Below are 25106 nucleotides of genomic sequence, written 5' to 3'. Positions count from 1 at the left end.
GGTGACAAATAGCAGTCCAGTTTCATTCTTTTGCACGTGGTTATCCAATTCTCCCAGCACCATTTATTGAAGAGGTTGTTTTTCCTCCATTGTATGTTTTTAGCTTCTTTGTCAAAAATTATCTGTCCATATTTATGTGGTTTTATTTCTGGGTTCTCAATTCTATTCCATTGGTCTATGTGTCTGTTTTTCTGCCAATACCATGCTGTTTTGATTATTGTAGCCCTGTAGTACAAGCCAAAGTCAGGAAGTGTGATACCTCCAGTATTGTTCTGTTTTCTTAAGATTGCTTTGGCTATTCAGGGTCTTTTGTGGTTCCAAACAAATCTGATGATTTTTTGTTCTATTTCTTTAAAATATGTCATTGGGATTTTGATTGGGATTGCATTAAATCTGAATATTGCTTTGGGTAATATGGCCATTTTAACAATGTTGATTCTTCCAATCCATGAGCACGGAATGTCTTTCCATTTCTTTTTGTCTTCTTCAATTTCTTTCAAAAATGTCTTATAGTTTTCAGCATATAGGTCCTTTACATCCTTGGTTAAGTATATCCCTAGGTATTTTATTCTTTTTGCTGCAATTGCAAAAGGAATTGTTTTTTGTATTTCTTTTTCTGAGATTTCATTGTTAGTATATAGGAATGCAATGGACTTTTGTACGTTGATTTTGTAGTCAGCAAGTTTACTGTATTCGTTGATTGTTTCTAATAGCTTTTTGGTGGAGTCTTTAGGGTTTTCTATATATAGCATCATGTCATCTGCAAAGAGTGATAATTTAACTTCTTCATTCCCAATTTGGATGCCTTTTATTTCTTTCTCTTGCCTGATTGCTCTGGCAAGGACTTCCAACACTATGTTGAAAAGCAGAGGTGATAGGGGACAGCCCTGTTGTGTTCCTGAACGTAGAGCAAAGGGCTTCACTTTTTCACCATTAATTATGAGATTAGCAGAGGGCTTGTCATATATGGCCTTTATTATGTTAAGGTATTTTCCTTCTATACCTATTTTATAAAGTGTTTTAATCATAAATGGATGTTGTGTCTTGTCAAATGCTTTTTCTGCATCAATTGATACAATCATATGATTTTTGTCCTTTATTTTGTTTATGTGATGTATCACATTGATGGATTTGCGTATGTTGAACCATCCTTGTGCCCCGGGGATGAACCCCACTTGGTCGTGATGAATGATCTTTTTAATGCATTGTTGTATTCGATTTGCTAGAATTTTGTTTAGGATTTTTCCATCGGTATTCATCAGAGATATTGGTCTGTAGTTTTCTTTTTTTGTGCTGTCCTTACCAGGTTTTGGTATCAGGGTAATGTTGGCCTCATAAAATGAGTTAGGGAGTACTGTCTCTTCTTCAATTTTTTGGAAGAGTTTGAGCAGGATTGGTATTAGATCCTCTTTGAAGGTTCGGTAGAATTCACTAGTGAAGCCATCTGGTCCCAGACTTTTGCTTTTGGGAAGGTTTTGGATGACTGATTCAATTTTGTTACTGGTGATCGGTCTGTTTAGATTTTCCAGTTCTTCATGGTTCCGCCTTGGAAGGCTATATGTTTCTCAGAACTTGTCCATTTCTACTAGGTTATTGAACTTGGTGGCATATAGTCCTTCATAGTATTCTTGGATGATCCTTTGTATTTCTGTGGTGTCCGTGATAACTTCCCCTTTTTCGTTTCTGATTTTGTTAATTAGTGTCTTCTCTCTTTTTATCTTAGTGAGTCTAGCCAAGGGTTTGTCAATTTTGTTAATCTTTTCAAAGAACCAGGTCTTTGTCACATTAATTTTTTCTATTGTCTTTTTGTTCTCTATTTCATTTAGTTCTGCTCTAATTTTTGTTATTCCCTTTCTTCTGCTGACCTTGGGTTTTACTTGTTCTTCTTTTTCTAGTTCTTTAAGGTGTAACATGAGGTTATTTATTTGGGAGTTTTCTTGTTTCTTGAGATAGGCCTGTAATGAGATAAATTTCCCTTTTAGAACTGCTTTCGCTGCATCCCAAAAATTTTGGTAGGATGTATTTTCATTGTCATTTGTTTCTATGTATCTTTTGATCTCTACTCTAACTTCTTCTTTGACCCAGTCGTTCTTTAAAAGTATGTTGTTTAATCTCCATGTATTTGTGTTCTTTCCCGCTTTCTTTTTGCGGTTGATATCCAATTTCAAAGCCTTGTGATCAGAGAATATGCTTGGTATGATTTCAATCTTCTTAAATTTGCTGAGGCTGATTTTATGTCCCAATATATGGTCTATCCTTGAGAATGTTCCGTATACACTAGAAAAGAATGTATAGTCTGATGTTTTAGGATGAAGTGCTCTATAAATGTCAATTATGTCCATTTCATCTAATGTGTCATTTAGAGCTACTATTTTGTTATTTATTTTCTGTTTGGATGATCTGTCCATAGCTGTCAATGATGTATTTAAGTCCCCTAGTATAATTGTGTTTTGGTCAATTTCTCCCTTTAGTTCTGTTAGTAGTTGCTTGGTGTATTTCGGTGCTCCCTGATTGGGGGCATAAATATTGATGACTGTTATGTCTTCTTGTTGTATAGTCCCCTTCACCATTATGAAATGTCCATCTTTGTCTCTTGTTATCTTTTTCACCTTGAAGTCTGTTACATCTGATATCATTATGGCTACACCTGATTTTCTCTGGGTACCATTTGCTTGGAGTGTCAATTTCCACCCTTTCACTTTGAGTCTATGCTTGTCCTTGTAGCTGAGATGTGTCTCTTGGAGACAGCATATGGTTGGGTTGAGTTTTTTGATCCAATCTGCTACTCTGTGCCTTTTTATTGGTGAGTTCAGTCCATTTACATTTAGGGTGATTATTGATATGTGAGGATTTCCTGTCATTGTATCTAGTTTTCTGGTAAGGCTGTGTCTCCATTGTTTCTTTGCCTTTTTGTTGTTGTCTATTATTTCTGTGTGGTGGTATTCTATGATGTTTCCCTCTGTTTCTTCTTTTATTACAGTATATATTTCAGTTCTGGATTTTTTTTGAGTGGTTACCCTTAAGTTTATGTAAAAGAAAGTTTCATATTGAGAGTATTCCATTTTCTTCAGCATGCTTACTTTCTCCCTTCCCATTATCCGGTTCAGGCCTTTACTCTCCCCCTTTTTGAGTTCTGGTTGCCACAAATTGTCCCTGTTGATGGTGGTCGAATACCCTCCTTTAGTATTTCTTATAGTGCAGGTCATGTATTAGAAAATTCCCTCAGCTTCTGTATGTTTGGAAAGGTCTTTATTCCTCCTTCATATCTAAAGGATATCTTTGCTGGATATATTATTCTTGGCTCAAGATTTCTCTCTTTCAATAGTTTGAATATTTGGTTCCACTCCCTCCTGGCTTGTAGAGTTTCTGCTGAAAAATCTGATGATAATCTAATAGGCTTTCCTTTGTAAGTTACCGTCTTCTTTTCCCTGGCTGCCTTGAGGATTCTTTCTTTGTCATTGATTTTAGACAGCTTCAATACAATGTGCCTTGGAGAAGGCCTGTTGGGATTGAGGTAATTAGGTGTTCTATTAGCTTCTTGGATTCGAGGGTCCAGTTCTGACCACAAGTTTGGGAAGTTCTCATCAACAATTTGTTTGAATATATTCTCTGTTCCCTTCTCTCTTTCTTCTCCTTCCGGTATGCCCATTATTCTTATATTGCTTTTTCTGATGGAGTCAGAAAGTTCCTGTAGAGTTCTTTCATTTCTTTTAAGTCTCAAGTCTCTTTCTTCTTCCTTCTGTGTAATTTCCAGGTTTCTATCTTCGATGTCACTGATTCTTTCCTCCATCTGGTCAACTCTACTACCTAAGCTTGTTATTTCATTCTTGATTTCTTATATTGAGTTCTTAGTCTCCAGAAATTCTATTTGGTTCTTTTTAAAATTTTAATCTCTTTCGTAAAATGCTCATGCTGTTCTTTGATTGTGTTTCTGAGTTCATTTAACTGCCTATCTGTGTTGTCTTGCATCTCGTTGAGTTTTTTCAGAACTGCAATCTTGAATTCTCTGTCATTTAAGTCACATATTTCTGTATCTTTAAGTGCCTTTTCTGGAAATTTTTCACTTTTTTTCTGAGCTGTCTTGTTGCCTTGGTTATTCATGGCAATTACTCGTTTACTATTTCTCTTCCTAGACATCTACAGGAGTGGCTTCTGCAACAGGGTGATAGGAAGAGGTCTTTCTTTTCTTTTCCAGTACTTGTTGGTAGAATGTTTTATTTTTTCTCCAACTGCAGCTTATTTTTCTTCTCCTACACGGTAGTGCTATGTTTTCTCTGCACTATTCCAGCTTCTCACACAATGGGGGGATTCCCTGGGAGACGGGCTTCTCCTCTGTTAATAGTTCATCTAGGTCACAGGGCGCAGTGTCCCGGTGGGTATGCGGAGAGCTTTTGATGTTCCAAAGCTCTTCCAGCTCCTGATTCAGAGCCCGTATGTTTCAGCAGTTCTGTTTACTCCTGTAGGGATCCGCCCAGATAGGTGGGGTCAGGGGCGGGGTGAGTTGTGAGAGGTGGCCCAGAGCAATGGCGGCGACCACCACCATAGCCGGTCCTGCTTCCACAGCTCCCTCCCCTTTGCCGGAACTAGTTGGGCTGCGAATTTGTGTCTGCGGTCACAGTTCTCAAAACAGCAAATTTTCTGTTGTTTTGATCTGACACTGCTACTGTTTCGCTTCTAGCACCGGGCAGGTGGGGGCGGGGTGAGCTCTGGGAGGGGAGGGAGGGGGCGGCTAGTCTCAGTGCCTAAGGCTCCGTTCTCTGCTCAGCAGTGCGGGCTTAAATGCCGTTTTCAGCCGTCTTCCCTCAGTCTTTTCTCCGAGGTCTCTGCCGTGAGTGTTGGGTTCAGCCGTGTTATATGCTGCCCCCTCAGCCCTGTGGGCCACAAGCGGAGCCCTAGCAGCCCGAGTTCTTCCCTCTCCCGCAGCTGCGGTGGTTCCGGGAAGCAGCGAGCTCGGAGCACTGAGCGAGGTCTGCGTCCTGCGCCCGCGCGGCTCGGTCTCCGCACATCTCCCTTCCCTCCTCCTCCCCTGGCTCGCGCGAATCTCCCACCTGTAGGTGATTTCAGTCGGTAGTGGGCCTCTTCGTCTTGCCTGTCTGCTGTGCAAGGAGTCCTTTGTGGAGTTTTTGTTGTTCGATTCATTGTAAATTCCAGGGGAGCTTTACAGAGGCTCACCTCACGCCGCCATTTTTCCTCCAGTATTCACCATCCTACTTTCTGTCCTATGAATTTGACTCTTCTAGATACCTGATCTAAGCAGATTGTTGTTGTTGTTGTTGTTCTTATTGTTGTTTTCCTGAGGAACTCAACAAACTGATTCCAAAACTTACATGGAAGTGCAGAAGACCCAGAAGAGTCGACACAATTCTGATTTATATTTCAGATATTATAATATAATACGAGGTCAGACAATTAAGTTCACAAACTCATCCTAGAAAAAGTGCTACACACCTCAGTGCTGAAATCACTACAGTCACCTTCGAGGTACTCCCCTTGGGAAGCTATGCACTGACACCAGCACCTAGTCCACCCTTCAAAGCAATTTTGGAAGTCTTTTTCTGGAATGGCCATCAGAGCTGTAATCATATTACCCTGATGTCCTGAATGTCATCAAAATGCCTTCCTTTCAATATTTCCTTTATCTTTGGGTAAAGAAAGAAGTCATTGGGGGCCAGATCAGGTGAGTAGGGAGGGTGTTCCAATACAGTTATTTGTTTACTGGCTAAAAACTCCCTCATAGGCGGTGCTGTGTGAGCTGGTGCATTGTCATGATGGGAGAGCCATGAATTGTGGGAGAAAAGTTCAGGTCGTCTAACTTGTTCATGCAGCCTTTTGAGCACTTGCAAATAGTAAACTTGATTAAATGTTTGTCCAGTTGTTACAAATTCGTAATGAATAATCCCTCTGATATCAAAATAGGTTAGCAACCTCATTGCAGCAAGTTCACAAACTTATTTGTCAGAGCTCATTGATATAATATAATGTAATATAATATAGTATAATATAATATTATATATGATATATGATAATATTATACTATTATAAACCTAGTGTAATTATAACAGTGTATTGTTGGATTAAGGATATACAAACAGACTAGGAACAAAATAGCCCCAAAATGGACTTCTACAAATACAGAATTTAATAAAGTCCAGAGGGGGCACTGCCGATCCCTGGGAAGAGACAGTTGCTTCAGGAAATGGTGCTGGAACATTGGACAATCCCTACGGGAGGAAAAACTAAAGTAGATCCCTTCCTCACACCACAGATAAAAATTTCTAGTGAATTCAAGAATGAAATGTGAAAGGTGAAACACTCAAACTTTTTTTAAAAAGTATATTTCAATATCTCAAAGTAAAAAAGGCACAGAAAGTGTGGCATATAAATGATGAGTAAATTCAATCGTAATTTAAGAATTTATGTTGATCAAAAGACACCATGAAGAAAATATAAGAGAAGCCACAAACTTGGCCAAGATAATTGTAACATCTATGCCAACAAAGGATAAAGAACCCCTAAAAGTGAGTAAGAATAAGACCAAAAAAAGAAAAAAAGGAAAACTGGCAAAACACATGAACAGACATTTCACATATGAAGAAATGTGAATGGCCAGTCAACAAGTGGAAGCAGGCTCTACCTGAACTGTAATAGGGAAAATACAATTTAAGTCAGTGAGGGGGGTGGGGGGGGTGGGGGGTGGGAGATGAGGGTAAGGGGGATCGAATATATGGTGATGGAAGGAGAACTGACTCTGGGTGATGAACACACATGGGATTTATAGATGATGTAATACAGAATTGTACACCTGAAATCTATGTAATTTTACTAATAATTGTCACCCCAATAAATTTAATAAAATACAATTAAAAAAAAAAAGAGAGAGATCTTTTTCTTATACTGTATTGATGAAAATTAAGTCTGCTAATACCAAATGCTGGAAGGATATGGTTCCACAGAATCCGTGCGGCTGGCGGGGTATGTTTTGTACAATCACGTTGGAAAACAACCTGGTACTTTCCAGTAAATGTGGATACCCACAACACAGCAGTTTCACTCCTAGGTGATCTGCACTATTCAGGAGTGGTTTTCAAACAGATTGCAAATCACTAATGAGTCATGAAATCAACTTAAAGAATTGAGATCAGAATTTTTTTTAAATTTAAATATCAGAGAACATATGAGTAAAAGGATAAGCAGCGTTTCATGAAACGGGCACTTCAGTTGTGCCTCTTGGGTGGGATGCTTGATGACGTGTAGGGATGTAAACTTTATTTCTTACTCTGAGTCATGGTAACTCAATTTGAAAGCCCTATAGAAACGCTCACACATATTCCCCTGAAAACACGTACCAGACTTCTCATATAAAAGCTTTGTGCTGAATATCAGAAACACAGCCCAAATGTCCACTGATACTGGAGATTAGAATGGATGAGTGAACTGTGCCACGCACACGGAAAGTGTCATGGCAAGGAGGACAGCTCTCCAGTTCACGTAAGAAGTGGGATGAATCTTAGGAACTAAATACTGAGTGATAACAGGAAACTACAGAATACCACATACATCACACTTTATTTTCAAGCTTCAAATCAATAAAAACAACCACAACATGATTCTGACGCCAGACTATCTGTTCAAATCCTAGCTCTGTCACTCATTTGCCCTAATGTCAGACAAAACACTTCACCTCTGTGCCTCAGTTTCCTCATCCATGAAGTGGAAATAACAGCCTACCCCATGGGGTTTTTATAATTAAAACCTGCAAGGTAAAAAAAAAAACAAAAAACAAAAAAAAAACCTGCAAGGTGCTTGGAACAGTGAACATGCAATAAAGAAGGAACACAAGAAAGGACAGAATTAGCATGTTTTAGCTATAAATTGGGGGAGTGGGTGCGCGAGCATTAGTTTTACATAGTCGTGTATTTTTATGTATGTATCAAATATTAAGCTTTGGAAACAAGAGAGAGCTGTGCCGGGACAAAGCTCTACACTCTCGGGCTCAGTAACAGGACACTGAGGACCACGGCTGCTGACAGCCTGAGCAGTTACGTACCTGGTTCTCAGCTTGTCGCCCCCAAACTCAGCCCAGCTCTGGAGCAGGCCAACAAGCGGTCTTTCTTCATACTGTTTGGCGTGTTGAGCCAGCAGTTCCCGAGCTACAACCTGTGCACAGAGTTTACCATTCGTCAGTCATTTGTCAAAAACACAGAAAATGCCTGAGTGTCTTCAATGCTGCAGCCAGACAAGGTCAAGCAGCTTCTAGGAAACTCCTTGGAAGGAACCAAACTCCTTGGAAAGATCTCTTCCTTTCAGGGGCCCCGACTTCCCCGCAGCAAACCGGTGGCACATCCCCTCCACTCTCAGTCCCTTCCCCGTGGTCAGCAGGAGTGGCCAACAAGCTAGTGACATATTGCTCCCTCTCCCCCTTGAGACACCAGCTTCGAATACCGGTCCCGGGATCAGCTAAGTCAGCTGACAGTTCACATGAAACCAACTTGCCTTCTCTGGACCAGACAGATGTCTGGTCTGTTTTCTTCTTTGCCTCTGATAGCCTGTGGTTGATTGGGCCTTTGGGGAATATCATTCAAATACACATGGAAAACCATCCCCATCAATCTCCTCCCTCAGCAGCTTTCAAGTTATACTTTGGGCCAAAAACTCAGCGTGCTTTTCCAGGTTGGTTAAAAGATTCCCATGGCCAGCCTGCTGCAGGGAGGGGTCTGCTGATGGCAGCAGGAGCCAGATACGAGTGAGACCACCTCTGCCCAACCTGCCTGCCAGCCTCCGGCTGACTGCAAGCCCAATCCAAACTGCCAACCCACAGAACCACCAGCTAACGACTGCATGTTGTTTTAAGCTACAAGATTTTGGGGTGGTTGGTTACACAGCAATAAACAGCTGATTCATTGCCCTACCAAACCAACTTAGAATATTTCCTTCTTTGTTTGGTATACATTCATGTCTTTATAAAGATTGTATAAAATGCACATGCTTTTAATCAACAGCGTATCATAAGTGGTCTTTCCAGTTCACATCGCTGTTTCAGATTCTGTTTTTCTGCTTGGTGGCTGTATAGTGTCTTTTATTTGGAAAAATCATAGGTAAATCAACATTTCCGTTCATTTAGATGTTTAGGTTGTTTCCAATTTTACAGTGTCACCAATAACCTTAATATCAGATACTCAGACAAATAGCACTATCCTCCTTTTGCTTATTACCTGAGAATAAACCCATGAGCCCACTGCTGCAGAGGTTTTTATAAAGGCTGCCCTGCCTACATGAGGGATTCTGGAGATGCTTGAGACCTGTGTGCCCGGGGGAGGGGGCACAGCCAGGCGTACAATGCAGGGGGCATAGTCACATCCAGAGTTCGGCCGAATGCCACGTGGCCAAACGCAAGCTGCCGACTGACGGCCCAGAGCCTCACTCAGTTACACCGCAGCTCTGAGGCCCTCCCGCCCCCGGCCTGTGGGAGGACTACACTCACTGTCCCCTTGAGCTCAGAGGCGGCCAGTGGCACACACACTGTGCGATGTCCGCAGCTGTGACTGGCCCGTGACTCTGGGCTTCAGTCTGCGTCGGGGCTGCCAGATGCAGTACTGTGAGAGCTGGCCATGTCGTTACATTCATTATACATTACACTCCTTTTGTTTCTTTGAACTATTGTCCTGACTTCTTGAAATTCGGCTTCTACATAAGTTATTTCATCTATGATTTCATTTACAGATAACAAAGGGCTGTCACGAAAGACTGTTTTATAGAAAAGATGGCATTCGAAGCAATGTTTACGAATCACTACAGTATGGGTCCAAGGATGTGAACATTTTTCTGGCTGCTGCTACCCAAAATGAGTGTGGAAATCAAAACACCTCCAGTGGCGGAAAACATGGGGGGAGCCACCAGCTTTAACTAGAATGTCAATTGAAATGCTACAGCACTCAGGTCCGTTTCTCCCCACAGCACAAGGATTAACGTTTGCATTCTTCCTTTTGCTCATCTGTGAAGCTTATGATGGCGGTCACTCTGGCTTGCTCTTGTTGCAAGAGCGATATCATCCCAGGAATTAAAAATTGCCATTCCTGCCCCTCTGTCCATGCCTTCCCTTCACACCACTTCTTCAGCAGCATTTACTGATGACACAGGGCACAGCTTGTTTACTGCTCTCCTGCCTGGAAGGTAAGTGCTGAGAGGTGAGCCCATCCACTCTGCACCATCTGAACCAAGCGACACCCAGCTGGAAGCTTTCCTGAATGAGTGAATGCACAAACAAAACCCTTCCTGTTTTCAACACTCACCCAACCTGTTCAATTCCTTAACAACTTCCTTCAATTTATTCACTACTCCCTCCTTTCCCAGTTGAGCAACTTAAATTGGGCAAATTAACTCATTCTAACTAGAATTAAAGTTAGAATGAAATAACCATCCCGTTAGGTTGCTAACCATAAGCAGAAAGACACACAATTGGGCCCTGGCTAATATCACAAAAACAGATTTGTTTTTGCTCCTTTTTTCTTCCCTTTTTGCTCCTTGCTTTTGGCATCTTTCCTCCTTTTCTAGGTCATGAGTTAAGAAAACATGATTTAAAAAATGAGTTTATTCTCTGCTGTTGATGCCCCCTTGGTGGAAGACACAATGGTGGACGCCATCAGCTGCCGTGGGGATCGGGCGCTACAGTGTCTAAACCCAGTATTTCGTTTGATGAATGACCAGGGAGAGGCACAGGTAGGTCAGTCACCATCCCGATGGGCGCGCAATGAACATGAGCTGGTTTCACGCCATCGCCGTGACCCTGACGCATTACAATATACTGTGTGTGTATACTAGGTACTAATATATACTATATACTGTACACACACATATACTGGGGTGCCAAAAATGTATACACATGACTTGTATTCATCTTTTGTTGTCAGTATATATTGAATATTACAATTTTAATACAGTGTTTTCCTTTCTTAAAATGTGTATACATTTTTTTGGCACCCTCTGTATATAAATTTTTTAACTTTCTATTTCAAAATAATTATTGACCCACAAAAGCTTGAAAAGTTAAAATAGTACAGAGGGCTTTCATCTGTTTTTGTCTTTGTCTAGTCATCACCAAGCTTCCCCCAAAGTGGTCTCTTACATAGTAATCATCGAAACCAGGAAATTTAATAAAACTTTTATACATTGAACCTTTCAGTTGTGGTAGAGATGCCATTATTTAAAAACGAACCCAGCTGTAGGTCATTCTGCAAAGTGAAATATCGTGTTTGCAGAACAAGTAATTACATCCTTCTCTAAGTCTAGGGTTGTGAATACTTACACCAAAGTTTCCTAAGACAACATTTGACGTTCTTTCTTTCCAGGTGGTAGTTTCTGTAGCCATAGCTCTCCGGGCCACAGAGGCACACTTCTGACCTTCCTATACACACACTCGATGGTGCCGAGTGGGCCTGAGTGCACCTGCCCACAAGCACTTCCTTCAGGGAACTCTGGGGACTGAAGTCAGAACAGCGACATCCTCCCCTCAGGGAAAAGGTCCATCTGCAGGCGGAGTCAAGCTAATCTGCAGCCAACGTTTGGACACTGGGTCTAAGCAGTTGTGCAGAAAAATGGCACAAGAAACACACATCCATAATGGCTATCATGTGGCGCAGGCAACACCGACTAGGTAACGTCCATAACAGGTAGTTTTTAGGTCAAATGGCTTTTCAAGGCATCTAGGAGGCACCTAGCATTTCTATACACAAAGTACCTCACTGATTTATGCCAGGTGCGGTGGACTTGGACTAAGCCTAAGTAGTGCCTGTTGCCAAGGCAGAGATGCTCAGAGCAAATTAGAATAGAAAACACGGTATCCAAGGAAAAGCCACCAGACGTCACCCATTCTACATCAAGGACGAGCCAAGCCGTGGGGCCACACTCAGGTTAGTGCCATGCAGGTTGAGGGAGTCTCTCAAAGTGGCAGTACTCATGGCATTAGGGTCCCAAACCACGGCCTGGCAGGACCGGCTATGTAACCTGGGGCCAGTGCAAAATGAAAATGCAGGGCTCTGGTTCCAAAATCATTTAGGACTTCAGAATGGTGAGAGCAGAGCATTAAAGCAAGCATGGCCTTTCTGAGCACGAGGTACGCACCACTGTCTAGCATTCACTCCACGAAGCTGGCCCTGGCCCTCAGGGTCCCAGTGGGACCGCCAGACACAAATGCACCTGCACACCCTGGATTCTCATTACATCCACATGTGGCCACCTTAGGTTCCTGAGGACAGCTCAAGTGCCACCAGGTGTAAGGTTGAAGAAAAGACCAAGTGGGCATGATTCTTCACTAAGTCTCCTAACTTTTCACCTGCTTAGAGGCTGAACATCCCATCTAGGTAAATTCCTTCCAGGAGAATCTTTAAAGAGTTCCAGCTAGAAGAAATGAATGTGGAGGGAGAAGGGAGAGAGAAGGAGGGATAAAAGAAGGGAGGGAGGGAGGAGTGGGGACGTAGAGAGAGAGAGAAGGAGAGAAAGAGTGAGGGAGACAGGGAGGGAGGGAAACAGAGAAGAAGAGAGGGAGAAAAAAGAGAGCTGAGGAGCAAGAACCACTTTAAACTAACCCATCAACCAACGTGCACAATGCTCTGCGTCATGGCTGGACCTTGAATGTGGACTTGTATTTTGTATTTAGCAGGGTGGATGGTCCAAGTGATTTAAGCCCAGGAAAGATTTATGCTCAGCTGAACTTAGGAGTGGTTAATTTTTTGTTTGTGTGTTTTTTTAGTTAGATCTGGACCAAATTTAAATTTTTCCCCAGTGTCTCTTCCCTACAGAACCTGAACTCACCTTGGGGTTCTCCTCCTTCGTTCCACCCATGCTATGGAGCAGCTCCTATGTACAAGGCGTTACTGTCTATACTGAGTGCAGCTTGGATAAAACACTGAATAAGAAACCTCTGTCCCTCTGGGGCTTCCAGGCGGATAGGAGAGGTCAGCCCAGGCACAAACACTGCGGGCGGGCATCTGTCAGGGCTCGACAGGCAGGGAACACCACCGGCCAGAGGAAACACTTTTCCATGAGTATCAGGGAAGGCTGCTCTGTCTCCCCCTCCCCCTCCCCCTCCCCCTCCCCCTCCCCCTCCCCCTCCCCCTTCCCCTCCCCCTCCCCCTTCCCCTCCCCCTCCCTCTGTATCTGCTCACTGACCTGTCTCAAAGGTACCTTTGAATGATCAGGCGACCACCACCCCACGCACTGGGACCACGTGGAATCAGACATCCTCCAGCCATGGACGTGGCCTTGGCCCTGGCTGTTGGGCCGGCCCCAGGTGCACACATCCCCCTCCCGACCCTTCTCTCCTTCCAAGATTCCACTCAAGCCTCTGCTCTGGTGCTGGGCACAACCTGACACTTTCTGCCTCCTTCCCGGCCCACACTCTGCTTCTGGAAACGCTGCCCACAGCTGCAGGGAAAGGCCCTGGCGTGGTCCAGGCCAAGCCGACATCCACCGTGCTTCTGCTGAGCACCTGTCACGTGCCCTACAGGACACAGCAACAGGTGCCCACAACTGCGCTGTGCATCACGTGTACAGGCTCACCTCATAGACACTGAGCGCTGGGGTCCAGGCACCGTGAGGCGAGGGCCACAGTCCCGCGAGTCGTAATCTTGCTGTGGATGGTCTTGTCTTCAATGTGTAAAACACGCAACATTTGAGAAGTGCAATAAAGGGAAGCTCAATAAAACTGATACCTGTGCTCAGCACTGGGCCTGTGTCCCTCCCTTAGCCCTGAGGACATCTCGGAAGAGCGCACAGAGCCACTTCTCACACCATTTAGGGGCCTCGGAGAGAGAAGGGACCCTCCCGGCTGTCACACGGGGTAGTGGGACGGAGCCGGCGCCTGGAAATCGGACCATCACAGCATATACCCCAGAGCGGTACCGGGTCTGGGGACTGGGACAGCGGACATGCCAACCAAGGAGCTCAGAACGGATGGAGAATCAGCCACAACAGAACGCAGCTCTGAGTGTGGCCTCACTGTGTGCCCAGCGTACCATGGCACCAGTGACAAGTCCTGCCCGGCCTCCAGGAGGTCCAGTGATGGCTCGTGTGGGGACTTCCTGTGTTGCTAGAGGTGGGCAGACAAACACCCAGGAACAAACCAGCCTGCAGGCATGAACGGGCTGCTTATCCTTTCTGCTCAGGTCTCCCCAGGGCTTCTGGGGCCATGTTTTCTGGAGCAGAAACTGTCGGAGGAGGCGAGCAGGCCAGGGCTCCATGGACGGAGCGTCACACTGTGTGCTCGTCCCACCCACAGACATTTCCTCGGAGCTATCCCTGCCCCTCCACATGAAAGCACGCTGTGTGCCCCTCCTCCTGGAAGACTGACATTTCTGCAGAGCCTGAACCCATGTTCCACTGAGGCAATGGTCAGTGGGAGGTTGGACTACTGACTGGGACACCCTGGTCCAAGGGTCTTACACAGCTGGTGTGAGGCACCTGGCAGTGACCCCTACCTCCACCCCTCCCCACTGCCCACTCTGATGGGTCAGCCATCTGTGACCAGCCTCGTTCACCCTGAACGGTGGGGCCCAGCCCAGGGACACCCCACCCTGCGGCACAGCTGCTGGTTGTCTGTCTGCTCCGGGCTGCCACAACCCCACGCCCCCCCACTGACTTTTCTTTCTGGCCCACAGCTGCTCTCATTGGGGTTGGGAAATGCCCAGTGCCCACCCCCAGCTCCCGTGCAGCCAGGACATAGCCAATGGCACAGTGCTGGCCCTGGGACCTGGGGAGGTCCGGCCAGGGCTCTGGGGCAGCGTGACGAGACACCCAGGAACCACGGCAATGTCACAGGGGGAATGTGAGAAGGAGGCCGAACTTTGAGGGCAGTGGGCCCTTAGCCAGGCCTGGCGTCGCCGTGAGGGCCAGACATGTTCCTAGAGTGTGGGCCACACTGGTTGGGATTCTGCAGGCGCTGTGTGCTGACTGGTAACCCCAGCGGCACCTGGGTCCAAGTCAAAATTCCTGAAGCTAACAGGCCCACTTTCCCAGAGCCGGGCCACTGCTGCCATCAGCCCAGGTTTCTCCCCCTCCCCCGACCCCTCCAGTCTCCCTTTCCAGAGGTTTCCCTGCGTGCATGTCTGTCAGGCCCCTCCTGAAGCCCAGCTCCTAACAACAAAAACAGCAGCGTACACTGTCATTGGACTAGATATGAATTGTTCAAAAGACGTGGCAATGAGGAGAATGTTAAAAGAGAAATCGTATGAAGTGTTCTACAACTTGACTAATGTCCAAACACCTTCTGAGGAAAAAAAATAAATTCCCCTGCCCTCAGTTGTTTCAAATTAGAATGTACTTAACATAAAACTAGATGTAAACACCTTGTGCTTACGGCTTTCTCCGCTGTAAACTAGAACATTAAATGCAGGCCAAGCTACGAAACCCACAAGAGTCCATCGAGGCCCTGATGACACGGGACAGCTGTGTTCTGCAGCCTGGACACGCCCCTCAGGTGGTGCTGCCTGTGCCTCTGAGGGCTGGCCAGGGGCCCTTGTCATCTGGTCCCCCAGGGTCTGTGAGACCTTCCGCCCAGCCATACACCCTGCCAACCCTCGGCCTTCACTCGGCACAGACTCAGGATTTTAGTCACAGAAAACCAACGTCACTTCTTTCCTGGTTGGTTCCTGGCGACCTAGGGGGTGTTAGTGGGTGCTGAAGGGCTTATAAATACAGGCCCCAGGGCTGGAACCCCACGGCACTCCCTGCTTGTATGGTTGTTAACCAGATAACCTGCACAACTCACTCAGACAATTTCTGTTTAGATTATTGTCAAAATTAAAACAAACAATTAATCCACTCCTGCAAAGAAGTCATAGGTCCCAGTTTGAAAAACAACGCCCAAGTCCATCTCGCTATACAGAAACGGCAGATGTAACTTTGGGGCACAGAGAAGTAAAGATAAACAGTCTGGCCCAGGTCCAGGAAGCTCCCTTCCTCCAAAACTCTCCCACATGGAGTCTGTGAGGAGAGTTTTCACTATTTTGATGCTGCCACATCCGGTTTTGAAAACGTAGTGCCAGTGTTGTATGTCAGAAAGAGAAAAATGGAATGCTGTTCAAACTACCATGGTCAGCTTTTCTCTGAGTACACTGCCAAAGTCCCTCTAAGTCCCCAAATGATCCCATTCTGTCAATGTTTCATATCAATTCTGTCCCCAAAGCAGATTTTCCAGCTGCCGCCTCACCCCATTTCCAATGCCACTAGCCTGGCCTGGGCTCCACCCCCTGCCCTCGACTGCGACTGGGTCCCAACCCAGTCCTGCTGCCCTGCCATGTGCCCACAGCCCTCACTAGGCAGGCCTTAATGTCCCCGCCATCATCGGGGGTGACTGCAGGGTAACTCCCCATCTGTCGGTCTTGGCGACAGATGCCTGGAACATGTGCTCCTGGCTTTGCTGGGTCAGGCAGCCCTCAGCCCGCCCTGCTCTGTCAGAAGAGGCCCTCGGAAGAGGAGGGCACCTTTCCAGCAAGCAGAGTGGTCATGCACGGTCCGTCAGCCCACTGCCAGCTGCACCTCACATCCGTGCTGTGGCTGTGGGGTCCTAGGCCTCTTAGAGCTCGTGCTTCATGGCCCTGCCATTGGGCTCACCCCCACCCCCACCTCCACTGCAGGGCAGTCTGCGCTTCTGTGCTCCTGGCCTCTCAACATCTCCCCCTGCTGCTGATGGGGGTCCCCCACAGCCAGGAGGCCAGCCTGGAGAAGAGGTTCCTTCAGGTTCATGGTGCTGAGGTTCCTGGCAGGAACGGAGGGAGTCCAACCTCACCCAATACCACGCCCGTCCCCAGGCCCCATTCCAGCACCTGCGTCCTGCTGGCCAGGAGAAGAATTTGGAATTATCCCCAGTGGTGTATGTATGTGCGTGCGTGTGTGCGTGCGTGAGAGAGAGAGATACACTCACCATTGTTCTCTCTTGAGGTCTTCCTTTCTTTGCTACCCTTCATTCCTTCCCTTCCCTCCTTCACGTTTTACATTTAAAAGAGGGACTATTTTAAAATGGTTTTAAATATACTTGATTTTTAAAATTCAAGCCATATTAAATGGTCTTAAATAAAAAGTAAATGTCTCCTACCCAACCCCATACTTCAAGGACCTCACTCCAAAATAACCGTGCTTGAGCCGTTTTTGTCCTGCTGGAAGGGGACGCGTCATTTCAAGGCCAGCCAGACTCCTGTGCTGTCCCAGTTTGCTTCGTATTTGGGCCGGTTTTGTTTTTCCTGGAGGCTCAATGGATCTTTTTTCGCTTGTTTCAAGAAGAAACATGCCTTTTCCATCACATCACTAAGACCTTCATGCTTCTTAATTGTTCTATTTTTGAACCCAAATCACTTCCTTCCTGAAGTCCTTCCTTTGATCCCTCTGATTTCCTGTTCCGTTTACACTCACCGTGTCCGGGCTCCCCACACCACATCCAGCCACGTGCTTCTCTAGATGTCCTCCTCTTGGGTTAGCTCCAGAAAGCACACATGCCCTCTCATCCTTAATTCCTTGTATGCTTCCATGCATCTCACCTACAAGTAACATTTTTCAGGAAGTGCATGGCAGGTAAGTTTACAGAACATTCGAAGACCTGTTGTCTTTTTTTTGCTGTATACTTGATCAATAATTTGCCCAGCTATGAGATTTTGCATTCAAGGTAACTTTCTTCTGAATTCGCAAGACATTGTTCCAGTCTATTCCAGCCCCTTGCCTGCCACTCATGGTGTGGCCCCCAGACAGCAACCTGGGCACTTGCTAGGAATGCAGACCCCGGGCCCATTCTGGAACCTGGTGGGAATAAGCCACCTGGGGACGGATGGGTGGGCCAGCGTTGAGAAGTGCTGTTCCGGCCTTCACGCAGCACCTCAGAGAATCAATCGGATCCTCTTTTCTTAGTGAATAATCTGTTTTTCTCAGTCTGAGGTCTCTCTGTCCTTACTTGGTGATCTGAAATTCACCAGGCTGCTTTTAGGTTCTGACCTTGTCCTGTGGGTCCCGGCAACTCACGACGTGTGCCTTTCTTCAGCTCTGGGAAATTTTCTTCTTTTATTTCTCTGATTTTGTCTGCCTCTCTGTATTCTCTGTTCCCTCTTTTAGGAATGTTGTTGATTTCCTAGATTGCTCTTAGCCTTTTATTTCCCTTTACTTGGTTTTTCTGATCTTCATTCTGAGACGTTTTCTCAAATTTATCCTTTAGCCCTTATACTAAACTTTTTAAATTTGGTGGACGTATATTTTTAATGTACTATAGTTCTTGGAACTGCGGTGACTGTGGCTTAATGAACCGTGGTTCTCTGAATGCTCATTTTTCACAGCGGGCTGTCCCTGCTTTATGAATGCCAAGTTGTCACACATCTCTAGGGACACTACTTGGTTTTCGTTTCTCTGTTTTGTTTCCTCCAGCACCAGTAGTTCTGTTTGTTCATCTTGCTCCTTCTTTTTCATGCTGTTGACTTTCCTTAAGTGTCTGATCATCCTTATTAGATAATATTACAGAACTACTGTTCATTTGCTTAGGCGTGATGATGGTATGGTGCTTATGTATGAAAATGTCCTTATTTTAAACAATGAATGTTGAAGCTTTTACGGATGATGTGTCTGATATCCACAATTTACTTTCAAATGGTTATGCACTTGAGCATGGGGGTGGGGTGGAGAGGAGGGCGGGAAGGGAGAGGGGAAAGAGAACATTTATATTCTCAAGGGTTATTGTACCAGACTTACCATTTTTCTCTCAAAATTTCTGTTTGAAAATTTTTATAGTAAAAGTTGGAAATAAGAAAAACAAAAGTCTCTGACTATCCTAGAGAAAGTACCCCTGGGACCTGAACTCCCTAAGGAGTCAGCTTCCTTCCATGTTTCCCTGAAAATAAGACCTAGCTGGACAATCAGCTCTAATGCATCTTTTGGAGCAAAAATTAATATAAGACCCGGTATTATATTACACTATATTATGATACGTTATATTGTATTATATTATATAAGACCCGGTCTTATAATAAAGTAAGACCGGGTCTTATATTAATTTTTGCTCCAAAAGACACATTAGAGCTGATGGTCCGGTTAAGTCTTATTTTCAGGGAAACACAATTGTAGGAAACCAGACACCTGCCTGGTCTCTAAGCACCTCAGGCTACAGGTCATTTGCATGCGTGCATATTCACTCTGCTTGCAGTGCTGGCCAATGTGCGCAGCCGCAGCTCGGGGCTGATACTCAGGACAGCAGCCCGAGCAAGACACCTGTCCTGGCCAATCTCTAATGAAGCAAAAAAAGCGACAATGGGATTTCATGGGTGTGAGCAGTAATTGGATTTCCTGCAGGATGTGATTAAATTTCACCAAGGGCCTCCACCCCCTGCCCCCAGACAATAACGAAAGGGTCAAAAGACCTTCCCTCTTGCTGAAAGGGAAGTCTGAGGCCTGCAGAGCACATGCCTGCTCTGTCCCCATGTCCTCAGTCACGTGACAGCAGCCTTCCCAATCAACCCTAGTCTCTCCTGTAAGGCAGAGGGCTGAGAGCCTGGGTGTTAATACTGGGAGACTCTGAAACTCACCGACCAGCTTCTGACCCCGTCTCCTGAACTTCTACTACTTGAGTAAGTGGGATCAAAGTAGGATCCAGCCCAGACCGGGGAGCGTCCCCAGTGTGGGCAGATCCCAACCCTCAAGAGCAAGGGCAGCTGACTGCAGGCAGCCAGTGCCAGCTTCCCATCATCAGGGGGTACCGGGCAGCCTGAAAGCTCTGGGGACAAAGTGGGGCATGTCAACTGACAGGTTTCCTGTTGGGGGTGTTGACAGTGGACAAGCCGGCTGCTGACCCCACCCCGGTGCAAAGCTAACTTACCCACGAGTCTGGGGGCTCTCACCTCAGGAGACCACGCCCTCCCTGGGCCCGCGGTCCAGCATCCTTCCCAGGGTGGTTTCTAGAGCTGGTCGGTCAGGCGCTCTGAGGTGGGAGGCTGGCCGTCCTGCTGACAACAGCAGACCTTCACAGAAACACCTACTCTATGCAAACCGCTCTCCTGCTGTCCATCCCCAAGACTCAGCGCCCCTCCAGAGACACCCACAAGAACCAGCTCCCACCTTGGCCATGTCCATGTGTTGGCCCATCCCATCGTTTCCATTCCCCAGAAATCAGTAAAGTCCCGTTCCTCCGACAGCCCCTCCATGGTCAGGGCCCCTGCAGACTCCTGCCTTCTGTTCTTTCCTCCATTTACTTCACAGGGTGTGACGACGGACGAGTGGCATGGTGCTCGTGCCATCGTCCCGAACCACAAGTCCTTCCCTGGTTCCTAGTCCCCCGTTCGTGCTGCCGTGTCCTCTTTCCTTCTGGTCCTACCCACACCACCCTCACCTGCTCTCCTTAGCAATACATCAAGGGGGGCATGGGCATGGCGAATGGCACCATCGTATGAAAGACTTAACACAGCAAGCCTGACACTGCTCTTCTCCCAAGGCCTGCTTGCAAGGACGGCCCTTGGTGGCATCTGGGAGCTGGGACATGCAGAGGGTCCCCACACTGCCTGACTGATCAGAGTGGCCCACTGTGCCTAAACTGTTTGTGCAAACAATATGCTTTACGCGATCACCCGCTTTCCTTCTGGAAGGTTAGAAGTTTGGTATTTGCGAGGCAGAGGGTGCCCACATGACCAGCCCCCAATAAAAGCCTTCACGTGGCGTCTCTGAGGAGCCTCCTGCTAAACAACGGTTCACACATGCTATCACACGCGTCGCTGGGGAACTAAGCCTGTCCTGTGTGACTACACTGGGGGCAGGGGCATCTTGGAAGCTCTGCTGCTTTCCTTCCCACTTTGCCCCTCGCCTTTCCGCTCGCTGATTCTGTCTTATCCTTTTGCTGCCACACATCATGACCATGAGTCTGACTATATGCAGAGCCCTGTGAGCCCCCTGGAGAACTGTTAAACCAGGGGATGGCCCTGGGGACCCTGACACAGACCACTTACACAGTAAGTGTTTCCAGCTCTGGATAAGCTTCCATCGTGGCTTGAGGTACTAGCCCAGTACATATCTATAAACTGTCTGTCTGGGAAATTGGCCAAAGAAGGTCTACACAACCTGGGCTTCAGGTCTTCGGTGATCACCCTCTGGCAGCTTGGGCCCTGAAGACCTGTGGGCCTTCTTGCTGCCCCTGGGCTGTGCCCGCCCTTCTGCTGGCACATGTCCCCCAAGCAGGCTGCCCAGCATCTGCACTACTGCCCTCCATGCACAGTCTTGCCCTGGCACCGCCCGAGGTCCCCTTACAGGATGGACGGCAAGGAGTCCCTGTTTCTTAGAAACTGTGACTGCTCCCACAGCTAAATTAAACACCCTTTCTGAGACACCCACAGAGAGAGCTTGCAATTGAAGCTCTGAGTCACAAGTTCAGGGTCAAGCAACGTGGGCAGCACGCTCGAATGCCCTAAGGGAAAGCTGTTGGGAAACCTCACACACTTGGATCAGCGCCCAAGAGGGAGGATGTGAATTAGTACAACGTCTCAATTACTGAATCATCTTAATCAGTGTTTTTTTAAACAACATTTGAGAGTAAAAGGGACACAAAAGAACAGGCAATTTTTAACCGAGCCCAAATTAAACGGTAATTCTTAAAAAATTTCCCCCAAATCATTTACTTCACTATAGAGTTCTCTAAAAGTTAAAATAATGAGTGGGCAGGAGAGAGCTGTCACTGAGTACCACGAAACATTTTAGTTTTCAATGGACTAAACTATATATCTGAATAGCATTCTAAAAATTTCCATATTACTTTTTAAGATAGCAATTTTTCATTATGAAAATTCTTACTATAAAAATTTATCTCAATATAATTTTTTTCAACCATCCAGAGCCCTTGTAACATAGAGATAAGTGTATCTAGTATTTGGATATATTTCCCTTCTAAACTTCTCCATGCGTAGGTTTTGATTTGTTTTCTGTTTTTAACGTTTTCTTTTTATATAATTGTAGTTGTGAGGTATGATTCAGAGATCCCAAGTACCCTTTTCCCAGTTTCTCCCAAAAGTAAATCTTGCATAATTACAGTCCACAACCAGCAAAGTGATGTTGGTACAATCCACAGATCTTACTCAGGTTTCACCAGTTATAGACGTAGGTGTGTGTGTGTGTTTACTTCTGCGCCGTGTTGTCACGTGCGTAGGTCTGTGTGGCCACCATAGTCAAACACAAAACAGCTCCATCCCAAGCAAATCTCATGCTGCCTTTTTACAGCCACAGCCACCTCCATGCCTTCTCTCCCCCTCTCTCCTGGCAACACCAATCTCCTCACCATCACTGTCATTCTGTCATTTCAAGACTGTTATATACATGGAATCCTACCAGGGCTCACACCTATATACATGAAACTGTTATATACATGGAATCTTTCAGCACGAGACCTCCCAGGGCTGGTTTTTTTGCATGCAGCATCCAAGTCGTTGTATCAACAGCTATTCTTTTTCTTTGCTGAGTAATACTCCATGGTATGGATGGATGACATTTATTCAGCCCCTCACCCGCTGACGGAGAGTTGGGTTGTTTCCAGCTCGGGGCTATTAGAAATAAAGTGGCTATGAACATTCACGGGCAGATGAGTGAACAGTTTTCATTTCTCACAGATTAGATGCCCAAGAACATAACTGCTAGGTTTCATGGTAAGCTCATGTTTAGTTTTTTTCTAGAGTAGCTGTAACTTTTTGTACACCCACTAGTGATAGACTCGTATGAGTGATGTAGTTTCTCTGCTTCCTGGCCAACATCACAAAAATGTGACTCACATTTTAAATTTTCGTTATTTTGATTGGTGTATAGTGTTAGCTCATAGTGGCTTTAATTTGCCTTTGCCTGATGTCTGATGGTGTTGACTATCTTTTCGTGTTCATGTTTGCCATTGGTACTTCCTCTCTGGTGAGATTTCTGTTTGTGTCTTTTGCCTGTTTTATAATTAGATAGTTTGCTTTCTACTGTTGAGTTTTGAGAGTTCTTTATACATCCCAGACTCAGGTACTTGTTCAGATATGCGGTGTGCAATTATTTTCTCCCTGTCTTCAGCTTGTCTTTTCATCCCCATTGAGAGTCTAAAAGTAATGCACTGTTTCTCTGTCTGATTTTGAGACTTTTTCCTCCCCTTTAGCTTTCAGAAGTTTAATTTTGATGCATCTTGTGGTGAATTTCTTCGGGATTATCCTATTTGGGATTCACTCAGCACCTTGGGTTTTCGGTTTCCTGCCTTTCAACATATGGGAAGTTTTCAGGCATTGTTTTCTCAAATACTTGTTCAACCTCATCTGCTTTCTTCTCCTTCAGAGACTGTCATACAAATGCTCTTTGTTCTTGTTCTCAGGGCCCTGAGAACACTCCTTTTCCCCCACTCTGTTCAGATGGGATAAATTCTATTGCTCTGTCCTGAATTTCTCAGATTCTATTCCCTATCATCTCTCCTCTACTAGCACTGTCATTCTGCAAATTTGCTATTTCAGTTATTGTATTTTTCAGTACTATAATTTCCATTAAGTCACTTTTTATTTCTACTATCTTTGCTGAAATGTTCTATTATGTTAAGAGTATTTGGAATTACCTTTGAATTGTTTTTATGATGAGCACTTTAAAATCTTTGTCAGATAATTCCAACATGTGATTTTTCTCAGAGTTGTCATCTATGGATTTTTCATTCAAGTTGGTCCTTTGTATCATGAGTGATTTTTGTATTATATCCAGGGTGTTTGGATATTGTGTTATGAGATTGCATTTAATCCTGAGCACAGGTCTAGGTATATGTATATGTTCAGCTTCCCAGTGGGTGCTGCCAATCCCCCCATGGAAAAGTGGTGCACTGCCTCCCATTGCCTTGTTGCCAACAGGTGGGCGGAAGCATCCTCGCGGTCCTCTGATACCAGGGGAAGGGGTGGGGAGGCAGAGTGCCAACTACACGATTTCCTATCACCTCTTCCCACCTCGCTGATGCTGGATGAGGCTACCGGCTTAGCATCCCACTGGCTCCTACTTAAACTAGGGGAGGGGGAAGAGGAGTATTAACTACCGCAGCTCATTCCACCATTGATGCCAAGTGTGGCTGGAGGCTCGGCTCCCATTGGGCTCCTTTCGTATGGGGGTGAAAGGCAGGGAGAGAAGGGATCAAAGTGCCCCCAGTGCTGCTTCGTGCTGAGCTGCTTCTTGCTGCTGTGCGGGTGTGCAGCTTCGCTCCTCACTGGACCCACTGACACCAGGGATCGGGGGAATGTGCATGGTGACAGCCCTGACTCACGCGTCCTGGTTCAGTCTAGTTGACATCAGGGTGGGTAGGGGCTCATCTCTCCAGTGGACCCTGCTGACACTGGAGAAGAGGGCTGAAGCATACTGGTAATTAGCTCTACCTCACCTCACCTCACCGGGTCCGGTTGCTGCTGGTGGAGGTGAAGGCTGAGCTCATCAACGGGCCCTGATGACATGATTCTGATGGGAGAATCTGAGCTCCACTTGATTCCAGACACAGGAGGTGGAAAATTAGTTCCCTGCTCAGCCCAGCATCACCACCAGGTGGAGGACTGGATAGCTGCCGGCTACCTGTTTCTGCCTGCTTCCTCACATTGGAGGGCAGGGAGAAGAGCAGTTCCTGCCAGGCCCTGCTGAAACTGGGGTGTGTGTGTGTTGTACAGAGAGTATTGCTCAAAGGGTTTTCTGTTGTTAAACCCCCCTCTTCCCTGTCCTTTGATCAGGGGAAACAGGCTTTTCTTGGAGCACTGTCATGCAGGGTGTCATTCGTGGTCTCTGGTCCCGCTCCCCACATAAGAACGCAGGATATGGTGAGGCCAAAAAGGAACACCCACGGAGCCATAGGTAGGGGAGTCATACCACTACGGTCTCACTGGAGGCTGGGTTCACTGGACGTACGACCTGCTGTCTGTTTTGTCTGCAACCCACCGACGACTCTCTTTCACTCTCCTCCACTCTCCTTCGTAGCCGCAGCAGTTATATTAGTGGCTAATGGCTCAATGGCTACAGCTGACGGCCAACCAGCCCCAGCTGATGGCCATCTACTACCCGAGCCAGCACCCCTCCACGTGAGGCCGAGAGCCTGTAAACTACTTTCTGGGGCTCTGCCCCCACAAGCACATTTTGTC

General features: G+C 46.1%; 1 protein-coding gene across 1 annotated transcript in view; it reads right to left on the bottom strand.

Moving 5' to 3' along the window:
* Positions 1 to 7861: 7861 nt before the first annotated feature.
* The window catches only part of ACOXL (acyl-CoA oxidase like), a 183541-nt gene continuing 166296 nt past the window's right edge, over positions 7862 to 25106 (bottom strand). The window contains exons 14-15 of the mRNA XM_088796342.1: positions 8048 to 8157; positions 7862 to 7865 (exon numbers count right to left, since the gene is read on the bottom strand). Coding sequence (XP_088652468.1) covers positions 7862 to 7865; positions 8048 to 8157 — 114 coding nt within the window. The remainder of the gene's footprint in view (positions 7866 to 8047; positions 8158 to 25106) is intronic.

The sequence above is a fragment of the Rhinolophus sinicus genome, chromosome 2 (genome assembly GCF_057876585.1).
Source record: "Rhinolophus sinicus isolate RSI-liver-muscle chromosome 2, RSI-T2T, whole genome shotgun sequence".
Taxonomy (NCBI): domain Eukaryota; kingdom Metazoa; phylum Chordata; class Mammalia; order Chiroptera; family Rhinolophidae; genus Rhinolophus; species Rhinolophus sinicus.
Note: the sequence above shows the minus strand (reverse complement) of the source record. Positions and strands in the feature narration are given on the sequence as shown.